Source organism: Jaculus jaculus, chromosome 8, assembly GCF_020740685.1.
Source record: "Jaculus jaculus isolate mJacJac1 chromosome 8, mJacJac1.mat.Y.cur, whole genome shotgun sequence".
NCBI lineage: Eukaryota > Metazoa > Chordata > Mammalia > Rodentia > Dipodidae > Jaculus > Jaculus jaculus.
Genome location: NC_059109.1, coordinates 139,944,628 through 139,964,612, shown reverse-complemented (window position 1 = coordinate 139,964,612; position 19,985 = coordinate 139,944,628). Strand labels below are relative to the sequence as shown.

The 19,985-nt window shown below is 49.3% G+C and overlaps 1 protein-coding gene across 2 annotated transcripts in view; it reads right to left on the bottom strand.

The window, feature by feature from the left end:
• Osbpl2 (oxysterol binding protein like 2) overlaps nucleotides 1-19,985 on the bottom strand; it is a 47,487-nt gene that overhangs the window by 16,964 nt on the left and 10,538 nt on the right. For both annotated transcript variants that reach the window (XM_045157374.1, XM_045157375.1), the window contains exons 2-8: nucleotides 15,696-15,937; nucleotides 12,690-12,831; nucleotides 10,283-10,358; nucleotides 6,191-6,325; nucleotides 5,572-5,669; nucleotides 2,146-2,328; nucleotides 228-335 (exon numbers count right to left, since the gene is read on the bottom strand). In XM_045157374.1, coding sequence (XP_045013309.1) covers nucleotides 228-335; nucleotides 2,146-2,328; nucleotides 5,572-5,669; nucleotides 6,191-6,325; nucleotides 10,283-10,358; nucleotides 12,690-12,831; nucleotides 15,696-15,732 — 779 coding nt within the window. In that variant the 5' untranslated portion in view covers nucleotides 15,733-15,937. The remainder of the gene's footprint in view (nucleotides 1-227; nucleotides 336-2,145; nucleotides 2,329-5,571; nucleotides 5,670-6,190; nucleotides 6,326-10,282; nucleotides 10,359-12,689; nucleotides 12,832-15,695; nucleotides 15,938-19,985) is intronic.

Sequence of the window (19,985 nt, the reverse complement as noted above, 5' to 3'; positions counted from 1 at the left end):
GGGCGGAATGGCTGAAGGCCCACATGGGAGGGTGCAGGCAGTAATAGTGTCCTTCGCGTAAGCAAGCCCATCCTAAAGCCCCTGACACTAGGCGACTGGTCATATGTCTTCTGTTGTGCGTAGCCTGGTCTGTCTCCTTTGACTCAGGATCCCCACTGTCCCACATGTAGCCATCCTGTCACTGTGGCTCAGAACTACTATCCCACAAACATAGCCGGGCCTGTCACCTGTGGTTTAGTATCTCCACTGTCCCATACTGCTCAATCCACAGCTGCCCAAGGATGACGTTATGCACACAGCAGGTGGGGTTGGTCCAGGTGTAGGCTTCATTATGTCTGTAAAGACATCAGAAACAAACAAGTCAAGACAGTGATGCCCAGACCCTACATGACCCAGAACACCATGACCAGACAAAACCAGACCACAACTCTGAGGAGCCCGCCAGGGAGCAGAGCACTGCTTTGAAGTCCCCCAGTGTAGGCTATTTAGTTAGCATGCATCTGAAATGTACTTCTCCTTTCCTTTGTAGCATCAACAAAGCTTTCTACTTAAATGTCAAGACAAGTTAATAAGCAATAAAAGAGGACCGAGACAAGGAGGAGCAGCTTTTCTGTGAAGCAGCCAACAGCAAAGGCTCTTGACAGCAGCGTTGTCTTGAGCCCCAGCTGGCTATGTGGGGAGCACATGAAAACACCCCACACGTATGCCTCCTTCTTGCGCTTTTCATCCTGCACAAGAGCCCTGCCCCAAGGAAGAGCCCCATAGGTGTGACGCAGCACATCCCAAACCAGTGCCTAGAGAGACCACAGAGCCGCGAGTACGGCAAAACAGCTCAGCACAGGCATGGCACAGAGCACGTCTGGATCTCCTGAACTGCCCTGGTGGAACCCAAAACACATTAACTCAACTCCGCATGCCTCAACCCAGAAGTAAAGGCTATCATGGGGCTGGAGAGACGGAGAAATGGAGCTGGCTCAGCAGTTAAAGGCGCAAAGCTTGCAAGGCCTAAGGACCCATGTAAGCCAGACGCACAAAGTGGTGCATGTTGGAGTTCATTTGCAGTGGCATGAGGCCCTGACACACCCATTCTGTCTGTCTCTTTCTGCCTGCCCCCCCTCAATAAATAAAAATATTTTTTTAAAAAAGACTATCATGAGACAGGTCTGGCAGCTTGGTGTTCACAGCCTGTGTTTCTGGAGGAAGAGGGAATATGGTCCCTCAGGCTTTTGAAACACTGGCAAGTAACCACGCAGGAGTGATGCACACAACCTGCTGCCCCTCAGGGCAGGTTGTCCCCTAGCCACTCAGCAAGACTCCATTCAGAGGAGCTCTGTTCTGACTGACCTCTGAAAGCCTCAGGCTGCAATAGGCTCTGAGCTAAGATGTGTGCTGCAGGCTCACTACAGGCTGAGTACCTCTGATGGGTGCTGGACTATACAGCCTCTAAGAAGTCCTTTCCACATCCCAGGACTCAGTTTTGTGAGCACAAACACACCATGTGACCATCAGCAAATAGGAGTGTACGTGGCTATGGGGACTTCTGTGGCTCCTGTCTCTGCTGCTTTCTCTACAGCATTCCCCCACTCCCCAAGAGACAAGTGCCCCACTCTGAGAAGCCCTGGGGAGGGGGTCTATGGCCAGAAATGAAGTTCCTGCCAACCCAGAGGCAGCACTGGGCCATTCTGGCTCTGGTGCAGCCTGGAGGTGAGAGGCTGGGCCAGCTACTGGGCTTCTGGGATCAAACAGGGCTGCCAAACAGTAAGAGATGTTGGCTACACTGAATGGCTGCAGCCCATTGCTGGGGAACGGATATGGCACCCATTTGCCTTGGAGGGCAGAGGAGCGCCCTGACCAGGAAGCCTCGCTGAGGAAGCAGCACTAGCCAGAAGATCGCCTGCCCCACAGAAGGTGGCTGTCTTCCCAGGAGGAAGTCTCACAATAAAATCATGCAGGCAGAGGACTCAAACCCAGTCACAGCATAGTACCCCATCACTAGAGCACAGTATTCCAGTCAGAAAATAGCAGTGCAGTCAGTCAGTGCATAGCACCCCAATCAGTCAGAGCAGTTTTCTAGTCAGTCAGAACACAGTAACCCAGGCAGTCAGAGAAACTGAGCACCCGGCCTCGCTTGCTTCTGCCACTCACTTGATTAGCTCCAGCGTGATGGTCCCCCGGGGCTCGGCCTCCACACTCTTGCCCCAGAACTTCAGCTTTGGGTAGATGGAGCCATGGAACATGAAGTCCTGATTGAGGCCTTCTGAATAAAATGCACTAACAGGAGGGTGGTGACTGACCTGTTCGGATATAAATCTGAATCCCAAGTCTTCCCTAAGTTAAAAAATGAGAAGGGAATGGAGGAAGGAAGAGAGAAGGAGCCACGTCAGTAACAGCACAACAAAATGCCACCAGCTTGCACCTCCCAGCCCCATCAACCAGAGGCTCCCCATTCTCTTTTCCTACCTGGGACAGGCTCTGGGCCAAGGAGACCCAGGCTATGACAAGCAGCAGAAATATGCAAAATGCACCTCCCTGAAGGCACATCTGGCCTAACACTGACAAGAGACAGTCGCTCTAGAGTATACCTGCCTATCTCACACAGCCTGCCCTGCTTTTTACTCCCACAAACACTGAATTTCACATGCGCTGGCCAGATGCGCCTCAGGTGCAAATCAGCCCAGTACTAGAGAGTCTCATTTCAAACCCAGCCCCCAAGACAGCAAACCCAGAAAGCTAACTCTAGGGCCTCCAAACATAGGTTCCTGTCCAGTCTTCATATAAGGCTCCTGAAACTTGGGTAATAGAATCTTAGACCCCAAAATATTCCTGGCCAGGAAGCAAGATTTTTTAGCTGAATCTCTTATTCAATAAAGACGTCAGTTTTTTTTTTTTTTTTTTAAGACGTCAGTTTTTAATTGTTCCGGAACTATGAATACACCTACAGTTGTAGTCATTAAAAATGATAAAAGCTAAGCCACATAATTACTAGCTTAGTTGGAATCAGAATTCCCAATCATTACAAGGAAGGAAAGTTGAAAAATCAGACTTTAAAAGGTTGACTGCTAAGGTATGTAATCTACAAAATGAACACTTGTCTAAGAAAAGAAGGTGTATTTTTAGCTGTTCAAGAGGATGTGAAGGGATGGGAGACACTGCATGGCTTGGTCTGAGCAGAGCCACAGAACAAGACCTCTCAGTGTCAGGGACACTTGGCACGGCAGACATTGGCAAGTGGGTCCAGGCCCGGGGAGGAGCGTGCGACAAGCTGGGGGCGAGAACTCTCCTCGAAGCCTGCCAAGCTTCGCTTCATCATCTGAATGAAGCCCCGAGACAGGCTCCCCCGCTTCACGGTCTACTCAGTGATCAGGTGCTCCCTTCAGATGCTTTCGCTGTGTGTGTGTGGGCAGGGTAGCCCAAGCGGGCCTGGAACTCGCAAGCCTCTGCGTTATAGGGTTATAGGTGCACATCACCTTGCCTGGCCCATATGGCTTTTCTATTACCCAGAATTTTTTCTTTCTGCCTTAGCTTTTTAAAGATAATTTAACAATTTCCTGTAGACAAGGTCTCCCTGTCAACACTGGCACTCAGCATATGACTGAAACTTGTGAGCAGCCAGTGAAGGCCAACAGAGAAAGAGGGATCCACTTCATGTGCTCAGATGCCTGGGCCAGGGCCCTCATCTGGCCTCAGCTGCAAAAGCAGGGTTAGCCCTGTAGCACCTCCCGCAGGGATGCATCACAGCCTGGGTGTCCCCACACCAGTCTCTGTCCTGACCAGCCCGACTTCCTCAAAGATGGTCAGACCTGGAGAGCAGGTGCTTGGCCTCATGGCACTTAGCACCATGTTATGGTGAAGCTCCAGGTGGGCCCTTATTACAGCAGATTGGGGGGACGGCTGGTTGCTGGGTCCTCTGGGATGAGGCTGGAGTACAGAACCTGAAATTGGCGTATATATACCTTCCCAAACTGCAGTGTGATTTATGAGGCGGTACCACGAGAGCCTGAACTAACAAATGACAATTCTTCTCCAAAGGGGCTAAACACCAGAGCTGATGCACAGACCTTCTAAACACCAGGCCTGGCACACATAGTGAAACGCTTCACACACTAAGCAAGACCCACTTAAGGCAAAGCAGTACAAGATCTTACAATCACTTACTACTGAAAAGGCTTATTATAACACCACATATACAACAGGGGGCCTGAGAACCACCACCAGAAATTTCAGAGGAACTGTACTTCTCTGACTCCAAGAGCCACTGACTGCTCAATGTACCATTATTCTTATGGCAGAATGAAGAACTTACACTACACTATAGAAATGCTACAACAGGGAAAACTGGTCATAGAATCAATAGAGGAGAGCACTTTAGACATACTGCAGCATATGGGAAAAATGGTTATGGTATAATGCCAAATGCCACTGGTTGACCCTGACATAGACAAGGAGATTTACCAAGATGTTGACAGTGATGGTCTTTTGGGAATTATATCTGACTTGTTTCCTACTTTTTTATGTTCTCATACTTAAAAAGCCAACAGATTCAATTTTAATAAAATATCCCAGCTGATCATCAACCGACTCAGACTAAAGCAGTGGTGAACTGCCTTGGCAGAATAGGAAAGGTACCAGAGCAGGTTGGAAGGAGCTGGTACTCCTGCCTGCAGCCCTACTCCTGTGGAAAGGAGGGTCCTGCATCCCTCAGGCACAACATGACACTGTCTACACATGCAGCACAGAACTAAGGGGTCCCAGACTAGCAAACTATGCACAACCCTCAAGAGCACAACAGACTGAGAGGGAGCTGTAGACATCCAGTGTTTACAGACAGTCCCGGAGACTCAGCTACACCTATGGTGTGTGGTCAGGGTTTCACCAACGCAGCATCCCCAGAACAGTGTCTGTGTACTTGTAGCGGTCCCAGAGCCAATAAAGTAGGTGGCAAGAATCCCCCAGACCAGTCTGCCAGAGGCCTGTTAACAGCAAGGGGAACTAGGACCTGTCTGTTCTCTGGGTCAGATGTCCAAGCTTAGGGGCCTGCTGGGTCCAAGGACGGAGGGATACACGCTATTCATGCCTGTGAGCACTTGCCACTGCCTGTAGGGGAGCCTCACCTTCTATAGGGCTTCAGGAGGTGTGATACTGCCCAGACCAGGTATGGTTTGGCTAACTACTGGCAAGTCACAAGGCCCAACTGATGGGCAAGGGGGAAACTGTGACCTCTGTGGCTCCTCTCTTTGGGTCCTCTCTCTTTCATCACAGTGCTGTAGTAAACGGCCTGGTCCTGCTCATCAGCACTGGCTCCGTCTTCTGCTGAAAGCCAGTGATCCCCACGTCTCTGTCATGCAGTTCTCGAGCAACATCTACACAGTGCAGTCTCCATCCTGGGCCCACGTTTGCATTGTTGGCACCACATCCCATGTGTGTGAATGCCTTGCCTCCAGCATTCAAAATACCTCAGTAGCCCCTAACTCCAAGCATCTATCCTGAGCTCAAGAACCACTGCTGGTAAAAGAATCCAGCTCTCATGTCACCAAAGCCCCTTCTACAAGACATTCAATATGGCCTCCTTACCTGATCAATTCATATGTCTCTCCCAAAAGCGGGTTGAAAGGTTTGCCAGTCCTCTCCCACTGGGAAGCCACAGCTGAGACCGCAAAGGCTGCTACGGTCTGCAAAAGACCCAGACCCATCAAAACAGCTTCGGCCAGGGCGGAGAGAAAAGGACACCTCAGGGTGCCCCAGCCACTCAGTCTGCCATGCTCACTGCTGACTCATCAATTTCCTACTAGCAATGTGTTTAAGATTACAGAACTTCTGGGGAGATGTCATCTGCTACCCACCACTTCCACAAAGCCACAAGGAAGGACCAATGTGTTGTTCTGCATCCCAGGCCAGGCATGCTGGAGATGCTGCAGCCATGTCAGGGTGTCTGCCTCACATGCAATGACACGCACAAGCACTCCTGGTCACACACAAACACATGCTTTCACCCACACATATGCACACACATGCTGAAAGGAGAAAGCCAGCTCCGTGAGGTGGAGATTCCTGGCAGGAGGTGGCAGCAGGGAGCTCTCAGGCTGGCACACACCTGTGGAGAGCACACTTGTCTCAGACGGCCCACCAGCAGGATACCTGCATCCCTACACTATGAAGCCAGTCAGATGCACTGAGATGTCCCGACACCCACCTGCATCCTCTCCAGGGGAAGGGGCTGGCTTGAGGCTTTGTGAATGAGGTACACATGCTCCATGTACTCCGTGATCCGCTGCAGGAAACTCAGTGGCTCATTGAAGGCGATTGGCATCGTGATCTTGGACAGCTCCTGGAAGGCCCCATGGAAAGCACCTGGTCAGCATCCCGAGGCTTCTGGACTCGCCCCATGCCAGGGTCCCGCTCTCCTCTGCATGCTCTGAGGATCCCTGCTCTCAGTCACAGGCTTCCATGTCAGTGAGACCCGAGACAGCCTCTGCTGACAAGCCATCTGCACGAGCCTCAGCCCCCACTTGACTGCCACGTGAAGTCCTTGTCACATGACAGCCCTGAGTCCTCTCCACCTCCCAGGCCAGGACCATTCCCAACTCAGCGCACCAGTGACTGTACAGGCCATCTTGGACAGCTACTTCATCAGCCCTACCCAGCTCCAGTGACAGCCCCAAGTCTCCCATTTAAAACATGTCCTTAGTTTCCAAGGCTGTTCAGGATGACACAGTAATACCTCCCTGTGCCTTGCCTTAAGGCCTTTAGAGTCTGCAATGGTGTTTCAGGTACCTGCTTTCTGCCCGGGATCAGGGACCTGAAGTGGGACAGAAGTGAGGCTGGGGCTCTTGCCTCCAGAGTTCATATCCAGAGGACAAAGGTCTGCAGGGACCACTCCTGAGCTTGGCTTCTAGAAATGGGATTTCAGTGTAGAAGGCAGAAGGGTGGTGAGGAGGAAGTGGAGCTATGCCCAGCAGGACAGGACAGGCTTCTCAGCAGAGGACCAGGTTCTAAGGCAGCTAAAGCAGAGACTCGGGCTGGGGTGGGGAGAGCTTGAAGTCCCCACAAAAAGGACTGGCCTGGGATCTGATGCTCTCTTGTAGAGAGTCACTGAGCTTTTTGGGTTCCTTATCTGTCCTTGGTCTAGGACGACCCTCCGAAGGGTCTGTGAAGCTGTGGACAGTGATAACCCCTCTGGGGCAGTGGTATGCTCAACATGCCATCTAGACTGGCCCTCACAGTCATGCCCCGAGTCTCATCCTGGCGAAGGACAGGGCCCTGTGTGCATGGTGGCCTAGGAAGATCCCACTGACCGCCTGAGACAATAGGTCTAGAGCCAAAATCAGCGAGGCTGCTCACAGGCTGTGTACCAAGATGAGGTACACCCAGAATCATAGGGATGCTGAGCTCAGGACTGTGACTGGAGTTGGAAACCTTGTGGAAGTGGTCAAGTCCACCTACATATGATCAGCAGAAGAACAAAAGCTTGTGCACTACATCCGCCACTTCAGAAACAACTGAAAGCTAAGGAGACTCTCTAGCCATTTGCAAACAAATTCTGAACGCATGCGCCACTTTGTGCATCTGGCTTTATGTGGGTACTGGGAAATCGAACCAGGGTTTTTAGGGCTTTGCAGGCAAGCACCTCAACATGCTAAACCATCTCTCCAGCACAACAGCTTTTTTTTTTTTTTTTTTTTCTTTTTCGAGGTAGGGTCTCACTATAGCCCAGGATGACCTGGAATTCACTATGTAGTCTCAGCATGGCCTTAAACTCACAGTGATCCTCCCGAGTGCTGGGATTAAAGACGTGCTGCCGTGCCTCGCTGACATTTCTAATTTGCATCCCAAACAAGACTTAATGTTCCTTCTGTGCCCTACAGGCCTGTAAACCAGGTAGATGAGTCCACAGCCTGCAACCCAGGAGGCCAGAAACACAAACAGCACCTGGTGGGGAGAGGCTGGCCTGGCTCAGGTTGGATTCGGTCTCAAGCATGTACTGCTCATGCCACTGCTGACACGCTCCAACCTTTCAGCCTCAGAGTCTGCGGTCAAGACTCAGATCTGCTACAACCTGTGTACTAATGACACAGCCCAGGAGAACTGAGCTGGCTGGCTGCAGCTACCAAAATGCCATGTCCGTTTCTCCTTTGGAGCAGTAATCCCATACCTGGGCCCTCACCCCAGAGCCCCAACAGTCATGCACGCAGGGGCAGTCACCATGACCTCCTTGGGTCAATAAAAGAACCAGAATGCCCAAAACAGGACACCTTCCCACTAAAACTGGGAAACGGAGTAAGGGCACAAGGTAGTTAAAAGATTACCAGGGCCGGGCGTGGTGGCACACGCCTTTAATCCCAGCACTCGGGAGGCAGAGGTAGGAGGATCACTGTGAGTTCGAGACCACCCTGAGAGTACATAGTGAATTCCAGGTCAGCTTGAGCCAGAGTGAGACCCTACCTTGAAAAACCAAAAAAAAAAAAAAAAAATTTTTTTTTAAAAAAAAGATTACCAGGGACTGGCTGGGTAAGAGCAGAGGTCAGTGAGCCTGTCACCTATCTAAAGAAATGGGAAGAAGACCCACACGTAACATACACCACAAGTATAAGCAATGGTCACCGGTATGGAGGACAAGGACAGACAGCCACACTTCCTGAAACACACTGCCATGCTCTGGATATGGTCCAAGTGTCCCCCAAGGCTTCATGCATCGACTCTCACAATGAGGAGTTAAGAGGGTGACACAATCCAACCTCTCTCTGATGCTCAGTGTGGGTCCTCTGGGAAGTCCTTATGATTAGGTAAGGTCACTGGAGCCCCCATGATTGAATCTGGCAGCGAAGTAACAGGCTGAGGAAATAGCTCAATGACAGAGTGCTTCCCTAACATGCATGGGGCCCTAGATTCAATTCCTGGTACTGAAGGACAGAAGAAGCAAATGCTTAGTGTATTCAGAGTGGGGGACAAAGGAGGTATGAGGAGCCTGTGGGGAGGGATAGGGACAGGAAGGAGACATGCATGGAAGAGTGGGGAAGTCTGGCAAACCATGGGCTTTAGTAAAGAGGAGCCAACACTGCATAGCGACAGTGACAGACTACTGTCATCCCAGAACACAATAGGCTGAGGGGGTGTCCTGAATTCAAGCCTGCCTGACACCCAGTGAGATCTTCTCAGAAAGCCAAAGTGAGGGCTGGAGAGATGGTGCAAAGGTTAAAGAGACCTGATTACAAAGCCTGCTGACCCAGATTTGATTCCCAAGTACCCACATAAGCCAGATGCACAAACTGGCAAATGCATCTAGAGTTCGTTTGCAGAGGCAAGAGGCTTTCGTATGCTCAAACACTCTCTTTCTCAAATAAAAAAATATATTTTGGGGGCTGGAGAGATGGCTTAGTGATTAAGCGCTTGCCTGTGAAGCCTAAGGATCCCAGTTCGAGGCTTGGTTCCCCAGGTCCCACATTAGCCAGATGCACAAGGGGGCGCACACGTCTGGAGTTCGTTTGCAGAGGCTGGAGGCCCTGGCGCGCCCATTCTCTCTCTCTCCCTCTATCTGTCTTTCTGTGTCTGTCGCTCTCAAATAAATAAATAAATAATATATTAAAAAATATTTTTTAAATGTTTTTGTTTTATTTTTATTTATTTGAGAGTGACAGACGGAGAGAAAGAGGCAGATAGTAAGAGAGAGAGAGAGAAAGAGAGAGAGAGAGAGAGAATGGGCACGCCAGGGCCTCCAGCCCAGCAAACAAACTCCAGATGCATACGCTCCCTTGTGCATCTGGCTAACGTGGGTCCTGGGGAACCGAGCCTCGAACCGGGGTCCTTAGGCTTCACAGGCAAGCGCTTAACCACTAAGCCATCTCTCCAGCCCTCAAATAAAAAAATTTTAAGAACACACACTAGTGATTTTCTAGCTTACAAGTGCTGGCCTGTGGATGAACATGCCAGAGAACACATGGGAAGCCTAGGTTCTAGCAGTCAGGAAAAACCACAGTGGAGAGCTTACTACTGGACATGCTCATTTCCTGTTACAAACTCTGAGCCCAGGACAAAGGCTGCCTACAGTCTGGCAGGTCGCTGGAACTCCAACTGGTGCCATGCACAGTGTGTACAACCAGTGGGCAGACAGAACATCTTAGAGCACTGGGAAGAAGGCCTTGTCACAGTCTCCTGCCATCTACTTAACATCTCCCTCTTTCTCTCTGTCAAATAAATAAAATAAAATATTTAAAAAATACTAATGATGTATTGACATCATGGGAGTTATGTTTAGGCTTCATGCTTCAAATGAGCCTTCTACACTCACCAGGCCAATGCACTTTTTCAGTATACTCCACACGCTGAAGTTGCTTCTAGAGAACATTGGGGCAGGCAGAGCCGTCCTGCAAGGAGCACGAGAGCAACAGGCATTTGTTAGCCAGTGTGTTGGTGGTGGGGGTTCATTTCCTATACAGAATGCTCAAGACTTAGCTTTGAGACCTAAGTATCACCCCCAACTCTGGAAGAAGAACTAGACCACCAGAGGCTGAAGCCTCAAGGCTTCAATGGCTATGGCATGCTTGAGTCTTGACCCTTTTTACCCTGATGTGGGTTAGACCGCTGTTTCTTACACGGAGCTTGTGGGCAAGATGACAAGCAGAAGGGAGCCACTGCCTACCCCTCAGCTACCCACTTCATAGTCTCCCGGCTCAGCCCATGATAATGGACAAAGCGAGACCGTAGCAGTGAAACAGGTCAAGACAGCTTTCTCCAGCCACCCAGCCTTCTGACACAGACAGTTTGTCCAAGGGGCACTCCCTCTTAAGCAACCTTAGCCCAACCCCTACTCTGGCTACCCCAGGGTCTATGGGCTACACTGAGCCCTGTCTCCATGGCGCTGGGGGAGCCCTCACTATAGATCTGATTAGACTGTGGGTAGGTGTGTGGCCCACATGCTGCTGGGATTTTACCACTGAACGGGGAACATGGAGAAGGCACTACGGAGCAAGCGCTCAGATCTCCAACACTGCTCTCAGCCCCCACAGGCTACCCTGGTGTCTCCTGTAGAATTCCCATAGTAGCAGTGCTGCTGTGAAGTGGTGCAGACCCTTGACTGGGCATGCGAACCCTGGGACAGGGGTCTTGCCTGGTGTGCAGGAAGGGAACACTGAGCAACTGAATCAGGCACAAGAGGGGCAAGGTTTGGCAGCTCTGAGGTGAAATGGAAAACAAAGCCAATGTTTACTAAGCACCATGCACCAGGCTGCCCTCCCCAAAACAGCTAGAATGCAGTTTTCAAGTGTGAGGTCTATGAACTTCCTCCAGCAGCCACATGGTAACAGGGTACACAGGTGGAGATGGCTCTGTAGGGGGCCAGGGGCTCCCCAAGCCACAACCCTGTGTGATGATGGGAAGGGACAACAGGGGCTAAGGCATAAAGTTAGAGGGTAGGGCTCCAGGCAAAGGGGGCAGCATGGACGGGGGCCTGGGTTGCCAGAGACACCCAAGACCCTCAAAGATGTCCCTGCAGCTGGAACCACAAAGCAACAGACTCCCAGGAGCCAGAGCCAGAGGTGTGAATAGGGCCAGGTCTGAGGACAAGGGATGGGGAAGGAGGTGGCCCCTATTTCAAAAGGAGAATAACCACAGAATGCAATGCCCAAGTTGGGACACTTCTGTGAGCAGAGGGGTGCTACTCAGAGCTCCTCAGGACCAGGGGCGTGAGGCCAGTTGTGTAGCCTTGCCACACAAGCTACAGACTGAGGGTAGAGGTGGCACCATCAGCTCTGATTGTAAGAATTGCTGCTGCATCTGCCAGGAAGAAATGAGGGCCAAAGTGGAATGCCTGGTTGCATGCAGCAGACATAGGACTATGCAATGATTCACGGTGCATTTAAAGAGGCCAAACAGTTAGATCAGAGACAGTGCCCTCTGGCTCAGTGCTAGCTGCTGTTCACAAGGGGCCATGCACTGAGCAAGGAGACAACCATGTGTAAAGAGAACATTAGCTGCCATGAACAGGTCCCTATAGCTCACGTAAGGTGCCCCTGCACCCACCGAGCTCATGAATGGAAGACAAGGAGAGTGTGAGCACCTTAGGCATAGAAGGGGCGCACCCTACAGGCTCATGTGCAGAGGTTAGGGTGAGGCTGGAGGAAACTTGAGGGCAAATGCCTCAGCTGCCCCTATCCAACAGCTGGTCCTGTGCTCCTCCTCCTGATGGAGACCGAAGACGTCCCACAACAGCCAGTCTGAGAGTGCATGTACATGAGAATGAATGTGCTTGTGGGAGGAAAATGTAATGTGGTTTGGCTGTCTCCTCCACTGGGCTAGCTGCCAACATGTCTCTATGAGATGCAGAAGGGACAAGAGGACCCTTCCTGTCCCCACAGAACTAGCAGCCAAGCTTATCTCTATGAGACACAGAAAGAATGAGAGGATTAATGTGGTACCTGTGGAAGGGCAGGTGGGTCTGTAGGATTGGTAAGGGAGGGATGTGGGTCACTAAGGCTGTGCTGTGGTCAGGCCCTGAGAAACCCTAGACAGGGAAGAAAGCATATCACTCATGGCCTCTAGGCCACAAGCAATGAGTCTCACCAGACACTTGGTGACCAGCTTCTTTTTGAAAGAGTCTTACAACTGGGATGAGGGTGCTACAGCTCAATATTCATGTGTGTTGAGGTGATGACAGATGAACTTTGGAAAAGGCTGAAACAATGTATGCAATAACACACCTGTGTTTTTGAATTCCATTTTCTTGAGGGGCTCTCTCTCCACTTTTTTCACTCCTGGTACTTTTGCTAGTGTCCAAGTCAACCATTCCAGTGACTTTATTTGCCTCTGAAAATTCCCCTGCAGAGTTATCAGAATCAAAGCCTGTGAAAGACAAGCAAAATGGTCACTTTGACTAGACCTGGAAGATATAAAAGCCTACCTCTAATACTTTGGCTACACAGAGATGGAAGAGTTGTACAATTCTTTATTTATTTGTTATTTGAGAAAGAAAGAGAGCAACAGAAAGAGTGAGACAGAGAAAAGAGGTGTGTCAGGGACTCCTGCCACTGCAAACAAACTCTAGATGCATGTATCACCTCGTGCATCTGGCTGTACATGGGTACTGGGGAATCAAATCCAGGATATAAGGCTTTGCAAGCAAATGTCTTTAGCTGCTGAGCCATTTCTCCAGCCCAGTTTAAGGTATTTTCATTGGTGCTTTTTGTTTGTTTTTGATGTAGGGTGTCTCTATAGCCCAGGCAGACCTGGAACTTTGGTCTCAAACTCATAGTGATCCCCTCCTAAAGGCTAGGGTTAAGGAATGACATCCCCAGACAGTGTTTTGCTTGTCTCTGTTTTGTGTTTCTTCTTAGGCGGGTCTCACGGAGCCCAGGCTGACCGGGAATTACTTTGTAGCCCAGGTTGGCCTAAACCTCACAGCAACCCTCCTACCTTGGCCTCTTGAATGATAGGCTAAAGGCATGGCGTTGTTGATATTTTTGAGACAGGGCTTCACTATGCAGATTAGGTTGACTGGGACCTCAAGATCCTCCTGCCACACTGCAGTGTGGGTACCATTTCTCCACATCCCACAGGGATGGCAGAATTCATCCCAGCACCAACAAGGATGAGTCTATCTCAGGAATAGCAAGACAGATTTACAGTTCAGGGGTGTTTGGAGGAGTCCCTAGGAGAGAGGTAACTTCTAGGAAAGCTCTGGGCAAGGCTGGCCTCTCTGTGACAGGCACGGCCTCCCAGGTGGGGCCAGGACCCAAGAGTGTGTCAACATGCTGGAGAGCCCGCCTCTGACGCTGCAGGAAGGGTGCTGGGGCTACTTGGTCTCTGGCGCACACTCAGAAGGAGCAGTCAGTGAGACTCTCAGCTGTAAAATGAGAAAAGCTTCAGTTTAGCCTTGGAAAATGGCAAGAAACTATTTTCAATGTCTCTTTTTCCTAGGATTTCAGATAAGAGTAAGTCAACAGCAGACATTCGTCAACAGCGACACACAGTTCAGCCAGTGAGTGCTGGATGCCCAGATGCTCTAGTGGGGCCTGAAGAACGAGGTTCCAGCAGATGCACACGTGGAGGGGCTAAGGAAGAAAGATCCTGATGGTGGGGGACTAGGAAGATGGCTCAGTGGATAAAGTGATTGCTACGCTAGCATGAGAACTTGAGTTCAGATCCCCGGAACACACATAATGAAACAGACGTTACAGAAGGCACCTGTAATCTAGCCTACGGCAAGATGGGAGGCAGAAACAAGAGAAACCCTTGGAAACTTCCAGGCCAGCTAACCTGAAAGCAGCAGTGAACAGAAGACCCTGCCACAAACAAAATGGCAGACGAGGACTAGCGCTAAAGTTGTCTTCTGAACCTCCACACGTGTGCCATGGCATGCGCATGCCTGCATTCACACATGTGAACACACACTCCAAAAATCCCCAACAAGATCCTGATGAGGTGTCAACTGCAGAGCCACTGTTACACGTAAGCTGCTGTGCTGATGCTCCCACAGCTAAGGACAAGGGAATGAACCAGAAAAGCCTGGAGCCCTGCCACAGTCAGGGCTCTTTCACAGACAGCACAGTGACATTCTGAACGTGGACCCCGAGGGACAGAAAGGTAGGGACTGATGTTGAGGAGTTAATAGCCTTGAAAGGAAGAGCACTGGGTTTCCCAAGGAGAAGGGACCAAGGAGAGGGGACAGTTCTCTTCTGCCCTCTGCCCTGACCACCACCGCTGCTTCAGCCAGGCACAACAGTGCATTAAGTAACTGAACCTCGAGACTGCTGCTGTGGACATAGCAGAGAAGCTATTTTACGATGTGATTTAAATAGTGCAAGACAAGTAAGAGCTATACAACCAAACCTTTCCACCTACGCATAAATAACACAAAGAATCCTGACCATCTCACTTGGGATCCAATAACACTATTTTCTTTTTTTAATTCTTATTCATTTTAGTATTCATTTATTTGCACACACATGGATACACACACAGAAAGAGAGAGAGAGAGGAAGAAAGAGGGGGGAGAATGGGTGAGCCAGTATCTCTAGCCACTGCAAACAAACTCCACATGCATGTGTCACTTTATGCATCTAGCTTTACTGAGTACTGGGGAATCAAACCTGGGTCATTAGGCTTTGTAGGCAATGGCCTTAATCACTGAGCCATCTATCCAGCCCATTTATTTATTATTTATTTATTGATGTTTTGTTTTTGTTTTTCAAAGTAGATTCTCACTCTAGCCCAGGCTAACCTATAATTCACTATGTAGTTTCAGGCTAGCCTCGAACTCACAGTGATCCTATCTCAACCTCCAGAATGCTGAGATTAAAGGCATATGCCACCACATTCAGCCATGTATGTACGTATGTACATATGATCATACCAGGGTGTCTTGCCACTACAAATGGATGTCCATTGGGCTTTACATGGGTGGCTGGAGAACTGAACTCAAGCTGGGATGGCTTTGTAAGCAAATGCCTTTAACCACTGAGCAGTCATCCCAAGCCCAAATAAAACCATTTTCTCCAGGGAGGCTCTTCCAAAGACTCTAGGTCCACTTCACTTCCATACTATTTCCTAAGATCTAATCAAAGTTCCCTTCTGTTGAGACAAAGCATCACGTTCTCCCTAAAAAGCCAATGCCAGACTCACATAACGGAGCTAGGCCATGTCCCACACTGGATCTCACAGATTCCTATATACAGTGCAGCCTCTGGTCTGTGTCTCTTTCAGCTCACCTGTGACGGCATCAAAAAATTCTTCCTCCCCATTCATCTTTCAGTGACCAGGCTCTGTCACCATGTGGGCATCTGGTTCTCCTAGTGGATCTGCATGTGATCTACGTTCATGCATTCATCTTTCAGTGACCAGGTTCTGTTACCATGTGGGCGTCTGGTCCTCCTACTGGATCTGCATGTGAACCACGTTCAGGCAGAAGTAACCTTACACTACTGGTCAAAGTCCAACAGACGCTGAAGACCTAAGGGGAGAAACGTCTCGGCATGAACTCAGTTTCCAAAATGTCCATGTGAACAAACAGCTTTTAAATATCCATTCTTGAAATTGACCTCAATTATGTCTAAGCAAACAAAAAATGAGTTATACTACATGTATCACTTCAAGAAGCATTCTGGGGCTGGAGGGATGGCTTAGCAGTTAAGGCACTTGCCTACGAAGCCTAAGGACCCAGGTTCAATTCCCCAGGACCCATGTAAGCCAGATGCATAAGGTGGCGCATGTGTCTGGAGTTCCTTTGCAATGCTGGAGGCCCTGGCATGCCCATGCGCACGCGCGCGCTCTCTCTCTCTCTCTATATATATATACATACATACGCAGATTTAGAAGATGAGGCCTCTTGAGAAACACTTGCAGCAATATATATATATATGTATATATATATATATTCCTCTTTCTCCCTCTGAAATCAATATTTTTTTTTAAGAAAAAGAAAAGGCTGGGTGTGGTGGTGCACGCCTTTAATCCCAGCACTCAGGAGGCAGAGGTAGAAGGATCGCTGGGAGTTTGAGGCTACCCTGAGACTACATAGTGAATTCCAGGTCAGCCTGAGCTAGAGTGAGACCTACCTTAAAAAAACAAAAATAAATAATTTTTTTTTAAAAAAAGAAGCATTCCTAATGTGAAGATCAGCTGAAGAGAGGAGATCAAGGCTTAGTGGTAGCACATGAAATCCCTGTGACTGCAGGAAGATTAAACGTTCAAGACGTGGCTGGACAACAGAGTAAGTTCAAGGTCTTTAACACCAATCAATGAGTTACAGATAAATATGTGATTATTAAGCCAGGTGTGGTGGCACATGCCTTTAATCCCAGCACTCAGGAGGCAAAGGTAGAAAGATTACCATGAACTCAAGGCCACCCTGAGACTACATAATGAGTTCCAGGTCAGCCTGGGCTAGAGTGAGACCCTACTTCAAAAAAAATAAAATAAAATAAAAAGTTATATTTAAATGTCATTCTTTACAGTAGAGTAAGAAAATAACAAACATTAACTTGGAAAAAATGTCAGCAGTTAAGAGTACTTTCAATGAGGCAGTCATAGCCAGGGCTCACACTTCAAGAGACTACACTGATAGTCATGCAGGGCTAGAAACAATGTGGTAACAAATGGGAAATTATGCGAAAACAGCTGTCTTTCATCTACCTGGAAAAAAAAAGTTTATTTTCTTTGTAGTCCTAGGGATAGAACTCAGGGCTCATGTTTGCTTAGACATACACTCCACTCTCTGAACTGTATCTCCAACCCTAAAATCACTTCTCATTTCCAGAGAATTAAGACTACTACATGTGTTATTTATATTTTCCTGAAATCCATGTTTCAATCCACGTTTCAGAACTTCTGAGCACTGGTCTCCTGTTACGAAGAATAGTGTTTTAGAACAGCAGACATCAAAGCAGAACTCAAGCTGTCCAGAAAGGGTTACGTTTTGTTTTCTTCTGCAAACAGAATGCTGCATTTCACTGTGTCAGGAAGTCTGTGCACAGTTGAGTGTGAAGCATGAGGGTCAAGGACACCAAATGAGAGACATGCCCTCTGCTCTTGGGGTGGCTCCATCCTATTCCTAGGGTTCTGTACTAAAATCCACCAGACACTCTGATGTCCCAAGTTCCTAAAGACACTAACGAAGAAAGTAACTGATCACTACTGCAATGTCAGTAGCCAGGGAGTCACTCTGAATATGAGAAACGAGGGCTGAGGCGATAGCTCAATTGGTAGAGTGTTTGCCTGGCATGCACAAAGCCCCTAACTCAATCCCTGGCACCATATAAACCAGGCCAGGTGGTACATGCCTGTAATCCCAGCACTTGGGAGGTAGAGGCAAGAGGATCAGGATTCAAGGTCATCCTTGATTAAGTAGTGAGTTGGGAGGCCAGCCAGGGCTACATAAAACCTGTCTCCAGAAAACAAAAGTAAATAGGGGGCTGGGATGATGGCTCAGCTGTTAAAGGTGCTTACTTGCAAAGCCTACCAACAGGGGTTCAACTCCCAAACTACCCACGTGACCCTTCTGGTGTTTAATTATAGTGTCAAGAGGCCTTGGTGTGCCCATACATACTAAAATGCAAAAATAAATTAAAATTTGTTAAATAAGTTAACAAACCAACAAATAAATAAAAAGGTACTTTGGTGTGGGGGGGGGGCACAGTGGTATGGCTTAGCTCTGAGATCAATGTCCAGCACCAGGGAAGAAAACCTACTTTAAGAAAAGACACTAACATCATGCTTGAAGCAGGAACATGGCTCACAAAGATAAAGAGATGCTGGTGAAAAAAACTGGACAACGGACAGCTAGAGTCACCTTCACGTGCAAGGTGCTGCAAGCGTTTCTCAAGAGGCCTCATCTTCTAAATCTGTGCATAGGCGGGGTGTGATTAGATGGCCACCTGCTGAGATCTTCTTCAAAACAAGCCATGTGTAGCTACACAGGCCTGGGCTGGCAAGCAGGGCCGGCGCAAAGAGCTCCTGTACCATGGGCTTGCTCGCTGTGTCCGTGGTGAAGAGCTAAGAGCCGCCCGCTCTTTCTGCCTGCTTCTTCCCAGACCCCCACAGCAAAAGCCCTACTGTGAAAAGTCAGTCACAACTCAGGGAGTCTTTAAAAATCAATGGCCAAAGACATGAAGTTAGCTACAAGCTCACTGACTGCTGGGACAATGCAGTCACTTGTGTCCTATGCCCCTGTCAATGTGGACCACGGAGTCCAACCGTGACCAAAGACTCACCCTGGGAGCCCTTGTCCTTAAGATTTCACAAGGTCAAAGCCTGGCTTCCCAGGAAGCCTCAGACTAGATCACATCTGCAGGTGAGACTTCAGCCTCCAACTAACTCCAAGAGGAAAGCCACAGCCCAAGACACCTGTTCAGCCTTCTTCCCCTCAGGGAGGTCCTACAAGGACCTATAGAGACTGCCACCGAGCTGGGCATGGTGGCACACACTTTTAATCCCAGCACTTGGGAAGCTGATGTAGAAGGATCATTTTGAGTTTGAGGCTATCCTGGCTACAGAATGAGTTCCAGGTCAGCCTGGGCTACAGTGAGACCTTGCTTCAAAAACAAACAAGACAACTGCAGACCGTCAGGCCAAACCTACCACAATTTCACTTCACTCACTTTCAGCAGACCGAAAGCCATCAGCAGCTGGGCCTCAGGCAGCAATGGAGAGGCCCTGCCCAGCAAGGCCAGCTGTGACAGTGGCCTGCAGAAACCCTCTCCTACATGTGACCAGGAGATCTGCAGGAATACAGGCCTGTGTCTCAGCAAGGCACCTGGGCTCCCAAACACTATGCAGAGCCCAGTACAGGGTAGAACATCCACCTGGCCAGCCCTGGGTCCTTCTGTAGGTCTGTCCAGCTGGCTCTTCTCCAGAGCCTGGTCCAACACCTGGGCCTCAGCTTCCCTGAACCCAACAGGACCTGGGTTATTTCTCACCTCAAAGTACTTGGTCTAGCAAAATACCCAGAGACACTGTGAGGCTGAGTCTGGAAACAAGGTCAGAAAAAGCCACACCTGGGGCTAGAGCAATGGCTCAAAGGTTAAAGACACCTGCTTACAATGTCTGAAAGCCATCGTTCAATTCCCAGTACCCACATAAAGCCAGATGCACAAAGTGGCGCATGTGTCTGCAGTTTGTCTGCAGTGGCAGGAGCCCTCTCATACCCATTCTCTCTCCCCCACCCTCGGCAAACAAATAATTATTTTTAAAGCCACACCTATGTTGGAGAATTTACCAGGCTAACTGGTTAGCACTTGGAGATTGTAGAGTTGGAATGTTGTAGATCCAGAGGAAAATGATCTTGGGTTATCTTTAATTCCCTTAAGAGCCCACTCGTATCTGACCTAACATCCTTTGGCATATCAGGCAAAAGCTTTGGAATATATTCCTAGCAGACCATTAGTTTCCATCATTGCAAACGCTAAGGAACAGCTGGGCCAAAAGAAGACCTCCTCCCCACTCCTCCCCGCCCCGCCCCCCCCCCCACTTACTCCCAGATGGGCTCTTTAACCTGGTGCCCT